The following is a 22,083-nucleotide window of genomic DNA, read 5'->3' on the forward strand; positions in this document are numbered from 1 at the left end:
TTATTCCGATCCCATATTTCTTAACCATCATGACAGGAACGCCACATAGTTAAGAGTTATCACCAGTCAGTTTTCTTTCATGATTTAGTGCTATAAGAATTATCTTAGATATATTACTGATAAATGAGGCTGTAACTGATATGAATTGATAAATTAGTCCAGTTCAGTTAAATACGTCAAAATTTAGTCCAGATATTATGACGTAGCAAAGTTTGTCAACTAGACTAACTTTTTACGGTGCCTGCCTGATTTTAAGTAGTATCTTTGACGAACATGGGTTACTCATTGGTCCAGGATTAGTCTAGCCCGTTGAAAATTAGTTAGCAATTAGTCCACGGTACAAGACCGATTAATATTAGTCATCCAGACTAACTGTTAAGGCGGTTTGACTAAGTTTTGCTGTCAGTGTACTTCCCATTGATAATGAGACAGAATTTAAGAACCAAGTTCTTCGTGACATTTGCCAACAGTTTAAAATTAAACAAGCAGTCATTACTGCTCATCATCCGGCGTCTAACGGCCTTGTTGAAAGGAACAACAGGAAAATTCTAGAGATTCTCCGTCCTTATGGAGGTCGTTCAGGAATCTTGGGAAGATTGGCTTCCCCATTTTGCTGCTTCTATTAACAACTTTGTCAATTCCTCTACAGACAAAGCGCCTGACTACACAATGTTTGGCTACGACAAAAGACTGCCTTATGATGTCATTCTGCAGACTCCTCGCCCCCACAATTCCTTTGATGATTACTCTCAGATGCAGCTCCACAGTTTTCAAACTATTCACGCTTCTGAGAGGGATAAGCTTAAAGCTTCCCGCGAGGAGATGCTGCGTAAACAACACCATCAAGCAAGTACCATCACCTTCAGTGTTGGAGACTCGGTGATGAAGCATGTACCTAACTGCTCTTGCAAATTGCTCCCTAAATTTTCAGGCCCTTACCTTATTACTGCAAAGATGCATGGTAATAAATTTAACATTCTTGACCCGGTCAATCATTGTTCAGAGGTAGTTCACGCTGATAGGATCAAGCATATGGGTGTGCCCCTTCCGCCTAACACTCAGCCTCCTACTCCCACTTCAACTTCTGGACTTTCGAGTCGTCTTTATTAAAAAAAAATTATCATTGTTATTTTTTTCTTTTTGTTGTGTAGGTACCACAGATAGTATACTATTTTTGTTATGTACCTTTTTTTGGTTAAAGGTTCCTCACCTAAGTATTTTATTGGAGCACGTGAAGACTTCTTGTTCAAAATAATTTTGAGCAGCGCTGATTCGCCCGCTATCTTTCATAACAGAATCCTGGGCTTTCCCTGTACCTCTCACTTTTTTCACATACCTCCTTTTTGAAAAAAAAAAAAAAAATGGCCTCAGAAAGGGGCACACAAAACTGAAACAAAGAACACATATAGACATTGTCTTCAAGATAAACAATTTTGTCTGTGCAGTGGAATTTAAAGGGTCAGCCGCATGCACTGACATTTTAATGTGATAGAGAGAATCTGATACGCATTACATTTTTTTAGGTAAAATTTGATAACTAGCCAGAAACGACTATTTTTTCGATAAGAATTCGTGAGACAGTAACTGGTGTCTCAAATGTGGAGTACAAACTTGGTAGAGGGACTGTTTTCGTGCCTCTAGCGACGGTAGTGGCCTTAGGAGTTGCCTAACCGGATTTTTTTGTTTTTATTTATAAATGATCCACGAGACATCCTAGAGTTAAATCAAAGTATGTCCTTATCTTTGTATTCATTCGTACACACACTGGTTATATTTCTATGGTGCCTGACTCACTTAGTTGAGTGAAAATTCGTGTCACTAGTAAAATTGAGAGTAGTAAGGTATGTTATGTCTCCATGAAATATTCACAAATAGATAGATATGAAAGCTCACGAAGTCACAATAAGTGCCACCACCTGGTTTGGGCAGTAAAAATATGCTTATTTAAAGTATCTGATACCCGCAAAATGGCGTGCGCTGTTGCCTCGAGCCACAGTTGTCGTATAAAATATGAACGTATTTTCATATTATTGTTCTGTTGTTTATTCAATATTCTGTTCAAGACAAAGAATACTCATAATTTTAGTTAGTTTTCGGTTATAAGGATTCTTTACGAAATACAATTATAACATTACCGCCAATAAGTTAGGAAACGTACTGAATCCTGAATCGGCTATGATGATGTTAGGTGCGCCTATTGATTGACTGGTATCCGAGGCGCACGTGAGCCCGAGAGAGGGGGGACAATCACCATAATGAAGTTATAGTCTGTCCTTAATCCATTTCACACACACACACACACACACACACACACACACACACACACACACACACACACACACACAGAGAGAGAGAGAGAGAGAGAGAGAGAGAGAGAGAGAGAGAGAGAGAGAGAGAGAGAGAGAGAGAGAGAGAGAGAGAGAGAGAGAGAGAGAGAGAGAGAGAGAGAGAGAGAGAGAGAGAGTCCATTTTCTTTCAAGTGAGAGGCTACAAGGGAGTCCCAGGATTTTGTAAACAAAGGCAGCGGGAGAGTTTTCACTGTTCATAATCATTTGTTCCCTTACGCTGACCGCTCAACCACCTCCTCTTGTTGTCTATTTCTTCCAGGTTCATTGACAGCACATTTATCCAATTTGGCATCACGACAAGTCTCCCTCACCCAATATTATGCCTTTATACAATTTTCTTCATCGGTTCCATGAATTCACACGAGACATTTTCCACATTTTTTATTTTGGTTTGTTTTCTCCACATTCTTTTCTGTCTTCCTTTTGATTTTGCTTCAGTTAGATTTGTATATTTATATTTTGCCATCCTGTCACATTACTTGTTTTCTGATATAAAAAAAATATTTATTATAATTTCTTCAGTTTTTACTTTCTTTCCACATCACAACCTTTCTACATCACAACCTTCCAATGGAATTACATCAACTTAAATTATACTCCTGTATAATACCTTTTAGGCCTCCTCCTTTTCTACACGTCCGCTACCCAAGCTTTATTATCAAAACCCTTCATTTGTGTCCCCACATTTGATGATGCTGGTTGCTGTGAAGACCTGTTTTCCCCAGCATGCTCCGCGGGCCCCCTTGCTTCCTCCTTGCTCCTCCCGCGTCTTCTGAAGGCATAGTAGGCTGCGGCGTAACTAAAGGCGAAAGCGACGGCAAAGTATCCAAATGCTCTAAACGCACCTCTGTCACCAAGTGCACTTTGTAACCAAGAACCGCTTGCAGCTCCAACCAGCTGGCCTAAAGTGAGAAGAGGGAAAGAATGATTAGTATTATGATAAAAGGGTAGTAGTCGTAGTAGTAGTAGTACTAGCTGTAGTAGTAGTTGCAGTAGTAGTAATAGTCGAAGGTGTATTGGTGTATTAGCGATAGTGTAATAGTAATGGTGATTGATAGTAGTTCTTATGGCTTTTTTGCTGTTGCTGTTCTTGGTAATATGCTGTTTTTTATAGTTGAAGTAGTAGTAGTAGTAGCAGTAGTAGTAGTAATAGTAGTCGTAGTAGTTGTAGTAGTAATAGTAGTAGTAGTAGACAGTTCCTCTCTCTTTCTACACCACATTACATTCACACAACACACACACCTTTTCCCAAAATTCAAAATTCAAAATGGCTAACGAAAACACCGCCTCGGAGTCCCCGCCTGAGGGGGGGACCATAAATTCCCCCAGGGAGGACTCCCCTTCTGGCTGCCGACTTGAGAGGTGTCCTGATAACTCCTCGAACCTCCTCCTTATCAATTTCTGCAACATTCGCGGTCTTCGTTCTAATTTTCATTCTGTAGAACACCATCTCTCCTCCTCTAAACCTCACCTTCTCTTCCTCACCGAAACACAGGTTTCTGAGGCTACTGACAGCAACCTCTACTCTGTTCCCTCCTACTATCTCTATCCTAAATTTCAATCTAAAGCTGGATGTTGCGCCTACGTGCGCAACGACGTCACTTGCTCTCGTGCCCACGACCTTGACTCTTCTGAATTTTCCACCATCTGGCTAAGACTTCATTGTCATTCTATTACTAAATACATCTGTGCTATTTATCTCTCGCCTAACTCTACTAACTATGTAAAATTCTTTCACTATTTGAACTCTAAAGTGGAGCACGTCTTGACTCACTATCCCTTTGCTGAAATCTCCATCTTGGGAGATTTCAATGTTCACCACCAGCTTTGGGTTTCATCATAAACAAACACTGACACACAAACAGACACACACACAAACACTGGCAGAAGACCTTAATTTAACCAAAAGAAAAACAAAGTGGGGGAATGAAATGACGTCGAAAAAAATACAAAGAAAATCAGAAGACCTAAATGAATGAGACTCACCCACTCCGAAGTAGACGACAGAGAAGATGCCTCTGAAGGACGCTATGGACTCGAGGGAGAAGAGGACGGTGCAGTACATAATCCCCACGGTGACGAGGAGCCCGTTGGTCACTGACTCAAGGATCTCAAACGGTAACACCCACCAGGGGTTCACCAGCAGGCTGAAACCTGGGGCAAGGAAAAATGTTAAGAAAGTACGAAAAGAGCAGGACGAAACGCATAATCAAATAAGTTTCTAAGAAGAAAAGAATTATCAAAATGAAGAATGCTAATGGAAAAGAGGGAAAAGGAGGAGGATGCGGAGAAGGAAGAGGGGGAGGAGGAAAAGGAGAAGGCGGCAGAGGAAGATGAAACATGGTAGCATAGGCACATGAATGAGCAGATACCAAAAAGCCTTTTGGCTCATCACTAGTTTGTCTGCTTGAGTTGTTAAATCGACTCGTCAGCCACTCGAGTGGCATGTGGAGAGAATTACATCATTCTTGCAGGTACGCGCCGGTACTTTCAGCTCACCCCTGTAGCAGCAAATTGATTATCAATGTGAATCTTTCAGAAGTTGCTCATTTTCGCACTGCTGGAACTGTTCCAATGGCGGATAGGTTTGGTGGGGGGTAAACACAGGGAGGAGTTTAGATTCTCCGAAATTGACATCTCTTTCGGCCACACTTCTGAACTCTTTTTTTATATGAGTACTGATTAGCGGCTTTTTTTTTTCACTATAGCTGTCTTTTTTTTTTGCCCTTGAGCTGTATCCTTTGCTGTAAAAAAAAAAAAAAAACGACTCACACACAACACACCGGGACAACGAGGTCACAACTCCTCGCCTTACGTCGCGTACCTATTCACTGCTAGGTGAACAGGGGCTACACGTGAAAGAAGATAAACCCAACTTATCTTCACCCGGTCGGGAAATCGAACCCCGGTCCTTCTGGTTGTGAGGCAGACGCTCTAACCACTGAGCTACCGGGCCGTGTGTGTATATATGTGTGTGTGTGTGTGTGTGTGTGTGTGTGTGTGTATGTGTGTGTGTATTTACCTAGTTATATTTATCTAGTTGTTGTTTACAGGGCCTGGGCTTACACTCGTGTGGTCCCGTCTCCATATCTGTATTTGTCCAGCTTTTCCTTAAAGTTGTGCACACTTTTCGCCGATACTACATCCTCACTTAGTCTGTTCCAAACCTCTATGTTTCTTTGCGGGAAGCTTTATTTCCTTATGTCTCTCAAGCAGTGTGTGTGTGTGTGTGTGTGTGTGTGTGTGTGTGTGGTGACACTTCAGATTTGTATGCAGTGTTTGTGTATTACAGCAGCAACAAAGCCCCAGCGTTTACGAATGTTGTATACACGAGTGGTCTCACCCCTCCCTGCTTAGTTTTAATTGTCCTCCTTATATATTATGTATTAGGCTTTGTGTTGCAGTGTGTATGGACTTTATAGATGTCTGAATGAATGACGATAATGAAAATAAATCAATAGTGAATTTACGAATTAATAAAACCTTTCAGATAATATGTAATTAAATTGACCTAACAGTCCAACAGGAGCTGATTGACAAAAAAATATATATAGTGTTGATCTATCATTTACCTCCACCAACTTACCGAACAGCCTAACAGCATGGCCGAAGAGACCAAACACGATGATGGGGGCGTGGCCAGTCAAGGGAACGAGGTAGGATGCCAGCAGGGTGAGAACCACTTCAAAAGGCGCTCCCACCGTCACCGTGAGGCCCACTAGCACCGGGGACGCGCCCAGCCCAGAGAGGTACCGATACATGTAAGTCTCCAGGAAGCCGAAGAAAATGCCTGCGTGAGGGAGTGAAAGAGATTTGTGGGGGTAAATTGTGGCTGTATTGCAAAGATGCTGATAATGATGATGCAGGTGATGATGATAATGATAATGAGATGGACAAGAAGCTTGGAGAAAAACGTAAAAATAATACGACATCCATATAAATAGATAAAACAAAGCTAAATGGTGAATTTGAGTAGTGAAGTGAGGGTATGTGATGGAGAATAATAATGAACTGCAATGCTGTAGGAGTATATAAGATGTTTGTGATGATAATTAGGATGAAAATGGAACAATAATGATCATAAAATCGCCACCGACAAAAAATAGTAGTAATAATTGTAATTTTTGTAATCTGTCCCCTTGGTGTCAGAACCGCACCCAGCTTAGTCTTCACTCTGAGCCTGCCTCTTTCATCTCACACTACAGCTCAATCAATGGATTTTTTTTTTTTTATTTTTTTTTTTTACGTCTTGGCCTATAGCGCCGGTAGGCTTCTTCCCGGTGGATCCTGATGGTCGGTCCAAGGATACTACAACGATGGAGTTGAACAGTTCCCGGCCAAAGACATTACTTATCTAAACAGAAACAGGCATACGTCAGTCCAACTCTCCAATCAGTATTTTTGCCTACACTGATTCGAATAACGTTGTTACCGCGAGACAGCCGAAAAAAAACTACATTTGTCATAAATCAAAATAATTCTAGGGAAACACTGTGTACTCTTTCCGGTGAAGCAATGGGGTGTTTGAAAGTGGCACAGAGAAGTGTGGCCGGGTGTTTCATCCTTTCATGGCCCTTGTGTCCCTGTTTACGATTAGCAGTCAGTCCAGTTCCTTATCTGGGTTTGTTGGGGAGGGGCACGCAAGCCCTCCCCATAAAATTTATACTACGCCAAAAAAAAAATCAAGATCAAGAGTCACAGCTTGAGCCTCGATCGTGGTCCAGTTCGATTCATCCGCATAGCTTGAGCTTGCCGTCAGTGAAATGGGCAGGGTCCAAGTCTACAGAACTCCTGCATCTGGAAAAAGGAAGGGTCACCTAATCCATTGTGTGGCAGGGGAGTTGCAAAAGAGGAGCCCACTTGTAGAACCAAGTCCGTGATTAACCTTCAGAGGGCTTGTATGTAGACTGATGGAACGTCCTGAACCTCTCGAAGCATCACCAACTACTTTGGACGGCTCTGCGTGTGGACTCCTGGAATGTCCTGAGCATATCGGAGCATCACCGACTACTTTTGAGGGTAGTACATGCGAACTCCTGAAACGTCCTGAGCCTCTCGGAGGATGACGACTACCTTGGAGGGCTCTGCGTGTGGATTCCTGCATCGCCCTGAGCCCCTGGGAGGAACACCGACTACCATATTTATCGAATAAGCTCAAAGATTGAAGGTAGATATAGGGCTATCCGAGAAGAGGAGGCCTGGCAGTGGCGAGATTAGTAGTGGGGGTTACATATACTACTGGTCGGCATGAGCAATGGTGCCTGTCTTAATGGAGTAGCTAAGCATATCGAACCTTCTGCAGTCATTGTAGTTGAGGTTACTCGATTGTAAGGCTATGAACCTAATACTCAAAATGCTCATAAACGTAACCCTAACTTTTGTGTATTCTTTTTCTCACAGTACAGATTCAAACTTTGGGCTGCACTCTAAATAAATCATATATAAACATTTGTATTAACATTATTATACTATAACTATTATTGATAAGAGAGAGAGAGAGAGAGAGAGAGAGAGAGAGAGAGCAATATTACCAGCGACAAGCACCGCAGCGAAGAACATCAGCACCTCAGCGTTGGCGATCTGGCTCAAGATGTTGCGTGTGAGGGACGTGGCTGGTAGCTTAAATTCAAGACGTAGGAATAACATGAGCGCCGCCGCCACCACTTGGAGTGCAGTCGATATGTAGAAAACTATGCTGCGGGTGCAAACATTAAAGCCTCGTAAAACAAATTATCGCCAGCGATATCATTCGGTTTTCTCCAAATCGTCTACCGACACTTCTTCCTTCCCTGTCATTCATGCACATGATCCCATGTCATTTTTTTCCCGACTCTGTCCGCAATCATATATTTTTACGCACCCACCTTACTTACTTATCCACCCTTAACAATGTTACCCCCCCCCCCCACACACACACGTTTGACGTTCTACCCTTTGCCTCTCTACCTTTCCATTATGACCTTTCACCTTTCCAATTGCATTTATCATTCAATGTTTTTATTATCACATATTTAACTGCTGTCGTCCTTTTACCAACTTCATTCAACATACAAGGTAATTACTCCACTTACCAATCACTATGCATGCTATCTCCACCCACCTGAACCCTGCTGTGAGTTCCACCAGGTAGCCGCTAAGAAAAGATGCCACCATTACACCCAGGGTCCCCCACGCCCGTTGAAAGCCGTAGTCCATGCCAGTTGCCTGCACCTCGACCATCACTGCAGCCTCAAAGAGAGTGTAACTGACGGCCTGCAGCACTCTGAACAAGACGATATGGAGGGTTTGTAGTAGCTGTAGTAGTAGTAGTAGTAGTAGTAGAAGCAGTACAGTAGTAGCAAAGAGTGAAGGTAGTGAAGAGGACACCCTCGCTCTCCCATGTAACCATCGCCCCAAGCGGCGTGGGCGTTATGCCGCGACAGCTATAGCCTAGTATGTGCAGGCACCCAACACATTATTGCTTAGGAGAATGTTGGCATTTTTGTGGAGTGTTGCAATGTGTACAGCTCAAGGGCACTAAAACATAGTGATAACAAAATAGCCCGCCAAGCGCTGCTCTAAAAAAAAAAGAAGAAAAAAATAGAACAAGAGGCCAAAAGAGAGGTCAAGTTCGGGAGAAGGGGTCTCTTGACACTCCTCCCTTGAATGAGGTCAAGTTATAGACAGAGGAAAGATAAAGTAAGGCTGTTCTAGAGTTTATCAGCAGAAGAGATAAAAGAATTAAGATACTGGTTAGCTCTTGCATCAGAGAATCCTGTCAAATCTCTTTTCCGACTAACCAAAAATTCTTTCAACAGTAGAAAGTGCTGCAACCTTGCTCTCTCTAATTATTCCAGAGACTTCTGGCTCCTAGCAAAAAATATCTCCTCCAATGTCACTTCTTCATCTTTCCTTCCTGTCCTTAGTCCCCATGGCAGAACAGCTATCATTTCTGTCTCTAAAGCTGAACTCTTTGCTCAGACTTTCTCAAAAAAAAAAAAAAAAAAAAAAACTCTGGACGTTTCATGGCATATTCTTCCTACTCATTCTCCCTCTGACTCCACTATGCCTGTTATTAAGATTCTTCAGACAAATGTCTTCTATGCCCTCTCTGGCCTGAAGAATCAGAATACTTATGGACCCGGTGGGGTACTTCCTATTGTTCCTAAAAACTGTTCTTCCGTGCTGGCAGCCTGCCTTGTCAAACTCTTTCGTCTCTGCCTTCCAACATCCACCTTCCTTCCTGCTGGAAGTACGCCTACATACAGCCTGTGCTTAAGGAGGGTGACCGTTTCAATCCCCTCACTTCCGCGTTAACGGGAAATAAACTAGACATCCCCACACACACACTTCACAGTTCAATCGACCTGCTTGATCCACGAACTCTGTGGGTGTTCCCCTGGCCTCCTCCACTGGGAGGCAGTGTTGACTTTTGGGTAGCGCGCCACATGCCCGTACAACCAGTGGTGGCTTCCATAGACTATGCATGGCCTCGAATCAGTCTCAGTGTAATAGCCGGTAGAATATAAAATTCCAGCCATGTTCCTTGATTCTGCGCAGGCACTTATTACCAAAAACATCAATCCAGCTCTTCAAGTCACTATTCAGTGTCCATATCTTACAGCCATAGGGTAAGGCAGGGAGTTGACAAGATCATTGACTTTCCGCACAGGTATCGACAACACCATATGCGAAGTGCTACCCAAAAGTCCTAGTAACTTGAACACGAGGAGCTAACCCTATAGTTTTGCATTTTGCTGCTAGGAGAAAGCAACAGAACTTTGGGCAGTGCGCGAATGGCCGCGTGTGTGAGTGGACGCATAATTAAGTTACGCTTCTATTTGTAACGTCTTGTTTAGGTGGCTAGGCAGTTTAGCTATAGCGGATCTCATGAAATAAACAACCGGCATCAAGTTCTGCTTCAAGAGTAACAAAACGGCTACAGAATCTCAGTGGTTGCTTCCGTACACCAAGCAATTTATACTTCAAGATGAGATGCACAGTTGTTCTGCACTACATTACCAAAGTATGTGACACTTTTCAAGATATCAATATTCTCGCCACACATATGAACTGGAGTCCCAAAGGCTTCGCCTCCACGTGCAGTGCTTAGGGAGCCATCACCAAAACCTGCAGATTACTACAATATCGCCAATAACAAGCTCGGTGATCTTGGTACTGCCAACATATACTACACAGCAACTCTGATTCAAAAGTCTGTCTAGTACTAAGTCCATGCACTCACGAAATGTGATGGAGCAGTGAACCCTACACTATGGACCGGAAACTTGCCCCAGCCCTGTCATTTAGCTGCGAATTTTGGAAAATTAACCGCTTTGGTGCGAATCGCCATAACTCCCTTATTTCTGGGGCTACAGAAATGTTTTTGGTATCAATTAAAGGCAAAATGGAAGGACTATATTTTTGAATAAGCTACCGGGCTCAAAAAACGACTCGAAAGGGTAAAAATTTGAATAAATTCGCAAAAATGGCTCTGATAAAAAATATTTTTGAGTTCTCAACCTTGAAAGCCACTCATTGTCTGAGAATTTCAAAAAACCTATTTAACAAATATTTTAGCCCTACCAATGTGCTTTCCAATATGATGCATAACATTTCCTTACTCCCAGTAGTTTCATCGCTAGAGCTCGAAACGTAAAAACCCTTTTGAGAACGATTTTGACGAACTCCAGACACTGCCGTTTTTGTCTAGTGTGGCATTGCTATTGCCTCTAGAAGGCTGTAGTTTGGCATGTAGCCCCTCTTGGCAATGTAGTTTGACCAGCTCGAAGGAGTTTTTGATAGCTCGATTTCAAGTTTGTCGTCGAGCCGTCACAAAATAGCCTGTTTTTCGGCCCTTTTGCCGAAGATATCTATATAAAAGGATATCTATATGAAAAAGTTACTATTTTTATAGTATATATATATATATATATATATATATATATATATATATATATATATATATATATATATATATATATATATATATATATATATATATATATATATTTAAAATGCTACAGCTGAACGAAGTTTTTCTACACTTAAACATATGGTGAGTGCCAATACAATTGTCACATTAAAAAATAGATTAGATAAATTCATGGACAGCGATATTAGGTGGGGTTAGATACACGGGAGCTTAGGGCCAAAGGAGCTGCCTCGTGCAGGCCTACCGGCCTCTTGTAGACTCCTGCGTTCTTATGTTCTTATGTTCTTATAAAATCATACAGACGGTCAACTATGGGTGAGGAGAGATTGAATGGGCTTGCGAAATTATAAATGCACCGTGAACTGACCAACAGTGATCTAATTGAAAATTTTGTTACTGGTGTCACTATATATATATATATATATATATATATATATATATATATATATATATATATATATATATATATATATATATATATATATATATATATATATATATATATATATATATATATATATATATATATAGTGCCCCCCCCAAAAAAAAAATTCTAGATCCGCCACTGAAAAGAATATAGATGAAGTCAGCATGTAACCTTAGATAAATATCATATTCATAACCTATCAGCATAGAAGAAAAGAAGAAGAAAAAGAAAAAGAAGAAGAAGAAAAAGAAGAAGAAGAAGAAGAGAATATAGATGAAGTCAGCATGTAACCTTAGATAATTATCATATTCATAACCTATCAGCATAGAAGAAAAGAAGAAGAAGAAGAAGAAGAAGAAGAAGAAAAAGAAGAAGAAGAAGAAGAAGAAGAAGTCAAACATAAGAAAACAACAGAACCAAAAGAAAAAAGCGCAACATAAGCAAGAAAATTGAAATAAAGTACAAGTAGAGAAATTCCTCCAGCATGCACACAAGTTAATCCATTTCCCTCTCACCCGTAGAGCACACGAACGGCCAGGTAGCTCCAGAATGTAAAGGGCATCAGGTCTTCATCCACCAAGCCAAGAGAAGACGAGGACGAGGTGGAGTTGGCGGGTGTGGGGAGAGTGACGGTATCATATGTGGATGTGGTGGTGATGTCGGTAGTGTAATTCGTGCCATTGAGATTGTTGAGATTGGGTATCTTAGCGCTGGGCACGATTGAGAAGAGTAAAGCCAGCAGCGCTGCCAGCAATGTTGTGATAATTAGCATTATCTGTCGAAGAGTAGTAGAATTCCTATGTCAAAAAATATAATGGATGGAAATTGATTGAAGAATGAAAACAAGAAAAAAGGGATGGGAAAAACGGAGGCAGAAGAGGAAAAATAAGTAGGAGAACAAGGAGGATTAGTAGAAGGAGAACAATCAAACGCAAAAGATAATTATATTTGTAAACACGAGTCACTCTATATTCATTACTAGTCAATTCCAGGACAAGAGCCTACCCACACGTCCTCCACATATTATTGCCTGATGAAATTGCACTCCCTTCTTCTCCGGTGAATCCTTTAATGCACAAGTTGGCGAGGTACGCATTGCAGACACTGAGGTTATAATTAGAAATATAAAGAAACAAAAGATGACACTAAACAGTCACATTAGAACCCTGTTGAACACTTGCCTCGGAGTTCCCATCTGGGGTAGGTAGACCACAAATGTCCCCAGATCGGACTCCACTTTTGGCTACAGTTCCAAGAGGTATCTTGATAACTCTTCCAACTTTTTCTTCATTACCTTCTCGAATATTCGCAGATTTTGCTCTAGTTTCCATTCTGTGGAACACCATCTTTCCTCCACTAAATCTCACCTTCTCTTCCTAATCGATACACAGGTTTCTGAGTGTACGGACAGTATCCTCTACTCTGTTCCCTCCTACTATCCCTTTTCAAAATATCAGTTCAAAGAAGAAGAAGAAGAAGGAGAAAAAGGAGAAGAAGAAGAGTCATAAAAGTAACTACTTGTGTTACCGTGGTTACTATCACAGATTGTGTAACAAAGCCTAGGTGACTCACCTTGTAATTGCCCATCTTGTCGCCGAGGACGCCGGAGAGAAAGGGGATGACGACGCTCACGCCCGACACTATAGCGCTAAAGGTACCGGTGTGAGCCACGGTAAGGCCCAGAGAAGCCTGGTGAACTGTGAACTGCGGCCAGAGGATCACAACACCTGTATCACCAAAGCCACAAACACCAACGTCAGCAGTGAATACTTAGAGAAGACCTACAACAATAGCTCAGGTAACTAATCGAAGCTCAGAAATTATTCTTATTTATATTTGGCACTGGCTAGACCTCACCTAGTTTGTGTTGCTCAGTTTTGTTGCCCCTTTTACGGAAAGAACACACACTCTTGAGACAATACAAAAAATGTCTCAAATTATCTCAGCATTTAGGAGCCTACAGTACAAAGAAAGACTAAAAAAACTATTTGCATTATTTTAAAGAACGTACAGACTAAAAGGGTGATTTAGATTAAATATTTTTATAAAATAAAGTGAGAATACGCAGTAAAATGTACAAGTTGGATGCATTCAAGTTCAGAAAGAAAATAATGAAGAAGTAGTTCTCTAACATTGTGGTGCATGAATGGAAGAACCTGAGAAGGTATGCAGCTGAGGCAAATACAAAATATATATATATATATATATATATATATATATATATATATATATATATATATATATATATATATATATATATATATATATATATATATATATATATATATATATATATATCTATATATATATATATATATATATATATAAATATATATATTCTTTTTCCTCCATCTTTATTTTATTTATTTATTTGTTTTATTGATCTTTACCCGCCTCCGCTATTTCTTCCGTCACCCCTTCTGTACTAACCATCAGATAGGTTGCCATGCACAACAAAAAGCTATCTTCCCGTACTACAAGCTGCACCAAAGAATATCTCCTTGACGAAAAGAAATTTCAGCAAATATCTATGAAATAGTGAAATGAACTACGAGTGAAGGTGGTTAGAGGGAGATGAAGATGGAGGTGAAAAAGGAAGAGGAAGACGAAAACGTAGGGTAGGCAGAGAAGCAAGACGAGGGAGAAGGAGAGTAAGAAGAAAAAAGTACGTATACTAACCCGCCAGGAGAGTGAAGTAGATCATCTTATATACAAAAAGTCTTTTGTTCGTCAGATCTTCAAGGAAGCGTTTGAAGCCCTTATTCACCTTTTCCATCGCGCTTCCTTTTCTCTCTTCCTTCTGCTCTTGCTCTTTATCTCCTTTACTCATCACCACTTTTTTTTGCGGCTCCTCGATCGCCACTCTCATCCCTGTGTTCCCGCTCTTTGCTCTGGTTCTCTCCACCTCGTTCACTGTAGCTGCTGTTGTGGCGTGATTACTTCTTCTCCGGTGTTCTTATTGATCCTTAGCGTGTAGTTGAGTGGCTGCTCATTGCTGTTTTGGGCTGAGCAACAGAGACCTGTAAAAATAGACAAAAGGTTTGGTATAAATATGTGATCATAGGATGTACGTGTCTGCGGTGTCAGTTTTTTGTTTCATTTATACACTGTTGATATAATTAACCGTATAAGTTCGTCTAAGACAGTCAGGTGTGGACTAGCTACGGTCAGACTCATAATTTTGAAGTCTGTTTCTATAGGGTTTCTATAGGGTATGCAGTATGCATCTCACGTATGGGGGGTGGGGGTGGGGGGGGGGGGTCCACTCACACAGCTCTTTTGGAAAAAGTAGAATCTAAAGCTTTTCGTCTAATCAACTTCTCTTACTGATAGTCTTCTACCTCTAAAATTCCGCCGCCATGTTGCATCTCTTTCTATCTTCTATTGATATTTTCACGCTGACTGCTCTTCTGAACTTGCTAACTGCTTGCCTCCGCCCCCTCCCACGGCCCCGCTACAATCGACTTTCTACTCTAGCTCATCCCTATACTCTCCAGATCCCTTATGCAAAAGTTAACCAGCATCTTCACTCCTTCACCCCTCACGCTGGTAAACTCTGCAACAACCTTCCTTCATCTGTATTTCCTTCTGAACGACTTGAACTATTTCAAGAAGAGCGTATCAGGACACCTCTCCTCCCGAAATTGACAATTCTTTTTAGCCACTCTTCTCAACTCTTTTTATATGAACAGTGATTTGCGGGCTTTTTTATGCCTTTGAGCTGTTTCCTGTATTGTGTATATATATATATATATATATATATATATATATATATATATATATATATATATATATATATATATATATATATATATATATATCAGTGAACCCTACACTATGGACCGGAAACCTGCCCCAGCCCTGTCATTTAGCGGCGAATTTTGGAAAATCAACCGCTTTGGTGCGAATCGCCATAACTCCCTTATTTCTGGGTCTACAGAAATGTTTTTGGTATCACTCGACGGCAAAATAAAAGGGCTATACTGGTAATAAGGACCAGGCTCAAAAACCGACTCGAAAGGGTAAAAAATCGTATAAATTCGAAAAAAAAAGATTAAAAAAACATTTTTTGAGTTCCCAATCTTGCAACTCAAAACTTATTTAACAAATACTCTAACCCTATCAATGTGCTTTCCAATATGATGCATAACATTTCCCTACTCCCAGTAGTTTCGTCGCTAGAGCTCGAAACATAACCCCTTTTGAGAGCGATTTTGACGAACTCCAGACACTTTGCCGTTTTTGTCTTGTGTGACATTGCTATTGCCTCTAGAAGGCTGTAATTTGGCATGTATTCCCTCTTGGCAATGTAGTTTGACCAGCTCGTCGTCGAGCCGTCAAAAAATAGCTTGTTTTTCGGCCCTTTTGCCGCGATTTGGACACGTCCTAGTTTTTTGGTTATAACTTTTTATTTATTTATTTAGTGCTTTCCAATTTTTTTTTCTTCTGATTATTAGTCTGTATTAATAGAGCTTTCATTCTCCACCAAGCACGCCTTCCTAACTTCAGTAGTTTTTGCTCGAGCTTGACCAGAATTCGCGACGAAAATTCGCCGAATCTGACTCATTTCACGCGCCGCGAAGAAAAACCTTCCTGACGCCACAAAAATTAATATATCTGCATAAAAATTCATATATGAACACTTCAGTATGTTGATTATCCTGCATGACAAGCATTTTAAGATATCTATATAAAAAGTTACCATTTTTATATAATCATTTCACTATATAAATCAACCTATATAAAGCGCCTTATTATACATGCTATTTCTTATTTTATTTAGTATTCAACCCTATTTCTTCCCATTTATGAATAATACATTCAATTTGCTTTCTTTGGATACCAAATATATATATATATATATATATATATATATATATATATATATATATATATATATATATATATATATATATATATATATATATATATATATATATAAAATGAAGAGTATCATCTTGCGACATCTTGTTTATATTCACGACATATTCGTATAAATGTATCTCTGCCCTCAGATAATCTACAATAAAAAAAAACTCGTGTAACAAAGCATCTCTAAATTAATTAAAATTGTACAGGATTACAAAATTCAGTTCCATAAACAGGCTAGCCTTGGTTGAAGAAAAGAACGTTAAGTGCAAGACTATCAAAGTTAGATGTAACCTATAATAAAACCTAAATGTTATGAGGTTGCCAACGCCTGCCTATGAATGTCAGAAGAAAATCATTATTGGGAGATCCATTGCGCCTGCACGAGCTGAGAGGACTGTGAAATGGTCTTTGGATTGAGTGGTCACAATCCAGGACACGATCGTATAATACAGTGGCGTGGCAAAGGGAGGCGGTGGCCGGTGACCCCTAACACCGATTATATTGAACAGTATGTTACTGAATATTAAATTCTGAAATGAATCAGCAATAAATCAGAAGGAAAATATTTTTATAGATCAGTTTCATTGTGTCTGTGTACCTCTACGGTACAGTTGCCAGTCTGTCGTAATATCGCTTAGTTGTTTTGTCGCGAAACTTTCCGAAATAAGTCTAGATTATCTCCATAGTTTCATGTTATCGTTCAGTCATAGCGTCGCGAAAATAATGAACATTAAAATAGTAATAATAGTAATGATAATGATAATAATAATAATAATAATAATAATAATAATAATAATAATAATAATAATAATAATAATAATAATAGTAATAGTGAAGTTGATAATAGCAAAAATAGTAATAATAATGATAATGATAATAATAATAATAATTATAGCAATGATAATAATAATAATAATAATAATAATAATAATAATAATAATAATAATAATAATAATAATAATAATAATAATAATAATAATAATAATAATAATAATAATAATAATAATAATAATAATAATAATAATAATAATAATAATAATTAAAATAATAATAATAATAATAATAATAATAATAATAATAATAATTATATATATATATATATATATATATATATATATATATATATATATATATATATATATATATATATATATATATATATATATATATATATATATATATATATATATATATATATATATATTTTTATTTTATAGCTTAAATTTTGCGATGAAATATTCTCGTCAAAACTGATCTATATTTTTCTATACTGCATAACAGCTCGACGAACCCGAACTCATAACTATAGCAACTTAACTCTTGGCTAAGAATTTTAAAATGTCCTTCCTCTTCTACACATACACTAAAATATAGAAATATTTTTCACCACATGTAGATTTACTCTTTTTGTATAGTGTGGAATAAACATAAAACTGTTGATACAAAAGAAAATTCGTACAATCGTGTGCCGTCTTTGTAACTTTTTTGTCAATGACAGAAACGCAAACAAAAAACTCATTTCTGTAGCATACCTTGATGCAGCAGAGGTGCTCCTGTGCTTGCCCGGAGTGTATCACGGACGTGAAGCCTTGTACAACTACTACAAGGCTTATGAAACAGTCCTTGTGAGTAAACAACTTGTACAAGAACCTTTTCAAATGGATATACTAAGGCACTAAACGTTTGTGAATACGAAAGTTTATAAGAGTGAACGTTGACCTTCGGATCGTGACCTTCAATGACTGTACACGCCTTCACAAGGGGGAAATACCACATTACGTAAACATGCAACCTCTCATGACAGTTCACCTGCATTCTCCATGTCTTCCTTTTCCCCCTTCCTTCTTATTTCTCTATTCCTTGTCGACCTCGAACACCAAGATGATAACGGAGCTGTGACGAATGTAATTGTTGCTCTATGTGATGAACGTGGTGTTTGTCAGCGTAGAGGTCTTCCACTCACTCATACCTGCAGCTGGCAGCCACTTGCCGCACCCACTGTGGCTGCTCAGGTGAACGTTGGTTACCAGTTCGTCGTTTTACCTCACCTGTAACATCCACACTTAAATTAGCACCTGTCTTCTATAAGCTATACTGGGAAACACAGTAAAACTTGTCGCTGTTTTCATGACTGCTTTGTGCGAAAGATATCCAAAGAAAGTGGTGGTCGCAACTGTATAATTTTTCTGCAGGTATTTAAAAGGTCATTGACAGATACTGACGTTACTAAAGTAGTATGAAAGATGAGATCCACCTTACGGTATATTACTGTTCATAAATATTTTGATTAAGGAAAACAGTAGTCGTAGTAGCAGTCTTAATTAATAGCAGCAGCAACATCAGCAGCAACATCATCAGCAGCAGCAGGAGTAGTAGTAGTAGTAGTAGTAGTAGTAGTTGTGTAATCGTAGTAATAATATTTGTTGATTGTAAATTTGTTCTTGTCATTAACATTCTCGGTCATTGCCCTGCAGTTTTGTTGTGTGTTCATGATCATGCAGTTATTTGTTACCGCAGTGTGTGTGTGTGTGTGTGTGTGTGTGTGTGTGTGTGTGTGTGTGTGTGTGTGTGGCTTCTCCATGATTTGTTATTGTATACCAGAAGTAAATCCTTCCTTTCAATGTGTGTGTGTGTGTGTGTGAGAGAGAGAGAGAGAGAGAGAGAGAGAGAGAGAGTGGTTCCCCTTTTACACGGATGTAGAACTCAAGGTCATAGAACTCTCAGTCTCCTCCTCCTCCTCTTACACACACACACACACACACACACACACACACACACAGAATCCCCGTAATGCAGTGGTTAGCGCGGTCGCCTCACAATGTCAGTCCGTCTCTCTCTCTCTCTCTCTCTCTCTCAGCCAACTCCTCCACCTACCACCATCACCACCAACACCAGCACCACCACCACCATCACCACCAGCACCATCACCACCACTATAGCACCACCACCACCACCACTACCATCACCACCACCACCAGCATCACCACCACCTACCACTTACCTCCACTTTGAAATTGCCGGCTGGAGCACAGAGTTGGCGGCCGAGGTACGTACTTCCAGTTGCCGCACCCGAGTGTCTGGCTCGCGCGCTCTAGGTAACTGAGCATATGGTACTATTCAAAGCTCAGTACATCCCCATCTTTGAAGTGAGGGCCGGTGTGCTTCATGACTTCTCCCTTATTGCCTCTAGAATTCGCTTACACATCCGTGTATTCATTTCAGTCCTGCAGGGAGGCGGTGGCTGAACAGATAGTGAGACGGCCCCGCGTTCAGGAGGACGCGAGTTCAATCCCCGACCGGTGCCACCAAGCTGGGATTTTTCAGCCAACGCCGAGTGGCTTAAAACTACCCACATGCTGTCCAGAAGACCACCTATCAACCCGGACTCTAGATTCTAGGACAGGGCTAAAATATAACTGATTTACATGGTTCATAATGTAAAATTATATTATTTAATCGGATCTCTGCATACATTTGTACTTGTCTAACTGGACCTTTGCTCATAATGGTTGAGTAGCCCTGTTCTAGGATAAAAGATGAGCTCGATCCGGGAGGGCAGCATGAGCCAATGCAAGATGGCGCCACTATAAACACTCACCTGCGCCAGAACGGGCTGGGCCGACCATCAGGACCCACCGGGAAGAATCCTTTGACCGACCATCAGGACCCACCGGGAAGAATCCTTTGACCGACCATCAGGATCCACCGGGAAGAAACCTACCGGTGCAATAGGCCAAGACGTACAAAAAAAAAAAAAAAAAAAAAAAAAAATATATATATATATATATATATATATATATATATATATATATATATATATATATGGGATAAAGAAACAATCAAAATAGGAGGAAAAATGCGGAGAAGGCGCGTGAAAATAAGAAAAAGATAGAAACTAGATGAGTTTTTCCGTTAATTGCTTGGATAGGCCTAACTACGCCACTGCCGAAGCTAAATCAATATAAAAAGTTAACGTTAGCTTCCAATAATTTCTTTATCAGTTTAGCGGTTTAACGTAAGCGAAGCTAATTTTTTAGTTAGGGGACCCGGATTAATTAATTACGAGTTAGCGAAACTATAACTCGATTTGGTTAGCGGTGCCCGGACCACTTCATATTGACTCTATCACAGTCAGAGGGGGAGGTAGACAAGAGGGCATACAACTGATACAATTAATAATAAGGCACATTGACTGTCATCAAACAGGCACAGGTTAGACCTACGTACAGTAATGCGGAGGGACTCAAAAAAGTATTGTATATAGTTCTGCCCTTGTAGAAGACAGATGCCATGGTCAGGAAGCCTCCTGGAAACCTCGATCAGTGTCAGTGTATTCAGAGGGGTAGGAATAGTCTCTAACATAGTTGTATAATCACACTCTGTCCTGCCTGGGGGTTGGGATGGCATGTTCCTCCCTTCTCCCTTGTTGTTTACCTGCAACAATAAACTATCAATCAATCTAACAAATAATCCACAAATAATCACCCAGAAGACACGTACCGTTGCGAGGGCAAAGCCTGATACTCAACAGCTGATGTGTTTGACAACACACGCAGACACCCACGACCACCCCAACACACTGAAGAAGACGTCAGTGCTCGCTTCCCAGCCCTTAACAAACTGATTTCGCTATTTATCATATATGGCCATTAAGTAAGTAACTGGATAGCTTAGTTTTATCTTGAAACTGTGCAGCAGGTGCAGCGTTTGAGGACTGTCATAACTGGCAGTAATACGTAACGGCTTAACAGAAAACAGTTTCCATCATCATGTATATTTCGATACTTCACATCTGGGTGTTATTCTAGTGTTTGCTCATACTTCCCCCTCTCACCCAAAACAGGCTATAGTCAAACTATTTCAAATAGTCCATTTGGGCGTTCGATTCCCCGGATCTTTTCCTCCCCTCTGCTCTGCCACACACCCCACCCACCTAAGTCATGCACCTTGGGAGGGATAACAGCATGCACCAGTACATGGAACCACTCCACTATCCACCACAGAGAGAGAGACCTGGGACTATATGTTATGTGGCCAGGCTGAAAAGCCAAATCCAATCAATGTCAATCACAGCGGATGGATTAAAGCAAGGAATAGTGGTAGGTATTATTAAGCAAAGTGAAGAGGGTTTTGACTATCTACTGAGTCTTGATGACGTGGCACCCTTAACTTGGCGAGTTTAAAATCTCCAGTGCATCTCTTTGCTACCAGCCACCAGCGAGAGCACACCCTTAGACTTGTGTTCCAACTTTAAGTTATTCTTATATATTAGAAGTATATTTTAAAGAAAAAAGTGGAGAGCAAACCAAAAATGCCCAGTCCAATCTTACAATCACAATGCACCCACATCAGATCCCGTCAGACACTTTCCCTAGACTTCAACAACTTATACCTCAACCTACATCTCTCCCTCCATTCCAGAACTCTCAGCTACGTGCATAATTAGTATTGGCCAATTCTATTTGTCTTAGTCAGGGAGCTCATCAGGTAACTCACCTTCTTGATTTAGGTTGATTCCTTGC

At 40.1% G+C, this 22,083-nt stretch overlaps 2 protein-coding genes across 7 annotated transcripts in view; one reads left to right on the top strand and one right to left on the bottom strand.

The window, feature by feature from the left end:
- Nucleotides 1-19,955, bottom strand: part of LOC127009461 (major facilitator superfamily domain-containing protein 6-like) — a 19,976-nt gene extending 21 nt beyond the window's left edge. Inside the window, exons 1-10 of one of the 5 annotated variants that reach the window (XM_050882552.1) lie at nt 19,563-19,955; nt 18,371-18,609; nt 14,457-14,709; nt 13,262-13,416; nt 12,205-12,464; nt 8,449-8,610; nt 7,880-8,043; nt 5,935-6,138; nt 4,335-4,502; nt 1-3,250 (exon numbers count right to left, since the gene is read on the bottom strand). The exon at nt 1-3,250 is cut by the window's left edge and continues 21 nt beyond it. In XM_050882552.1, coding sequence (XP_050738509.1) covers nt 2,979-3,250; nt 4,335-4,502; nt 5,935-6,138; nt 7,880-8,043; nt 8,449-8,610; nt 12,205-12,464; nt 13,262-13,276 — 1,245 coding nt within the window. In that variant the 5' untranslated portion in view covers nt 13,277-13,416; nt 14,457-14,709; nt 18,371-18,609; nt 19,563-19,955 and the 3' untranslated portion in view covers nt 1-2,978. Of the gene's footprint in view, nt 3,251-4,334; nt 4,503-5,934; nt 6,139-7,879; nt 8,044-8,448; nt 8,611-12,204; nt 12,465-13,261; nt 13,417-14,368; nt 14,710-18,093; nt 18,610-19,562 lie in introns of those variants that run through there. The other 4 variants (XM_050882549.1, XM_050882550.1, XM_050882553.1 and 1 more) reach the window with 4 other exon arrangements.
- A 1,104-nt stretch (nt 19,956-21,059) lies between these two features.
- The window catches only part of LOC127009462 (dyslexia-associated protein KIAA0319-like protein), a 37,575-nt gene continuing 36,551 nt past the window's right edge, over nt 21,060-22,083 (top strand). For both annotated transcript variants that reach the window (XM_050882554.1, XM_050882556.1), the window contains exon 1: nt 21,060-21,214. In XM_050882554.1, the coding sequence (XP_050738511.1) occupies nt 21,204-21,214 (11 nt within the window). In that variant the 5' untranslated portion in view covers nt 21,060-21,203. The remainder of the gene's footprint in view (nt 21,215-22,083) is intronic.

This window comes from Eriocheir sinensis, chromosome 41, assembly GCF_024679095.1.
Source record: "Eriocheir sinensis breed Jianghai 21 chromosome 41, ASM2467909v1, whole genome shotgun sequence".
In the NCBI taxonomy this organism is placed as follows: domain Eukaryota; kingdom Metazoa; phylum Arthropoda; class Malacostraca; order Decapoda; family Varunidae; genus Eriocheir; species Eriocheir sinensis.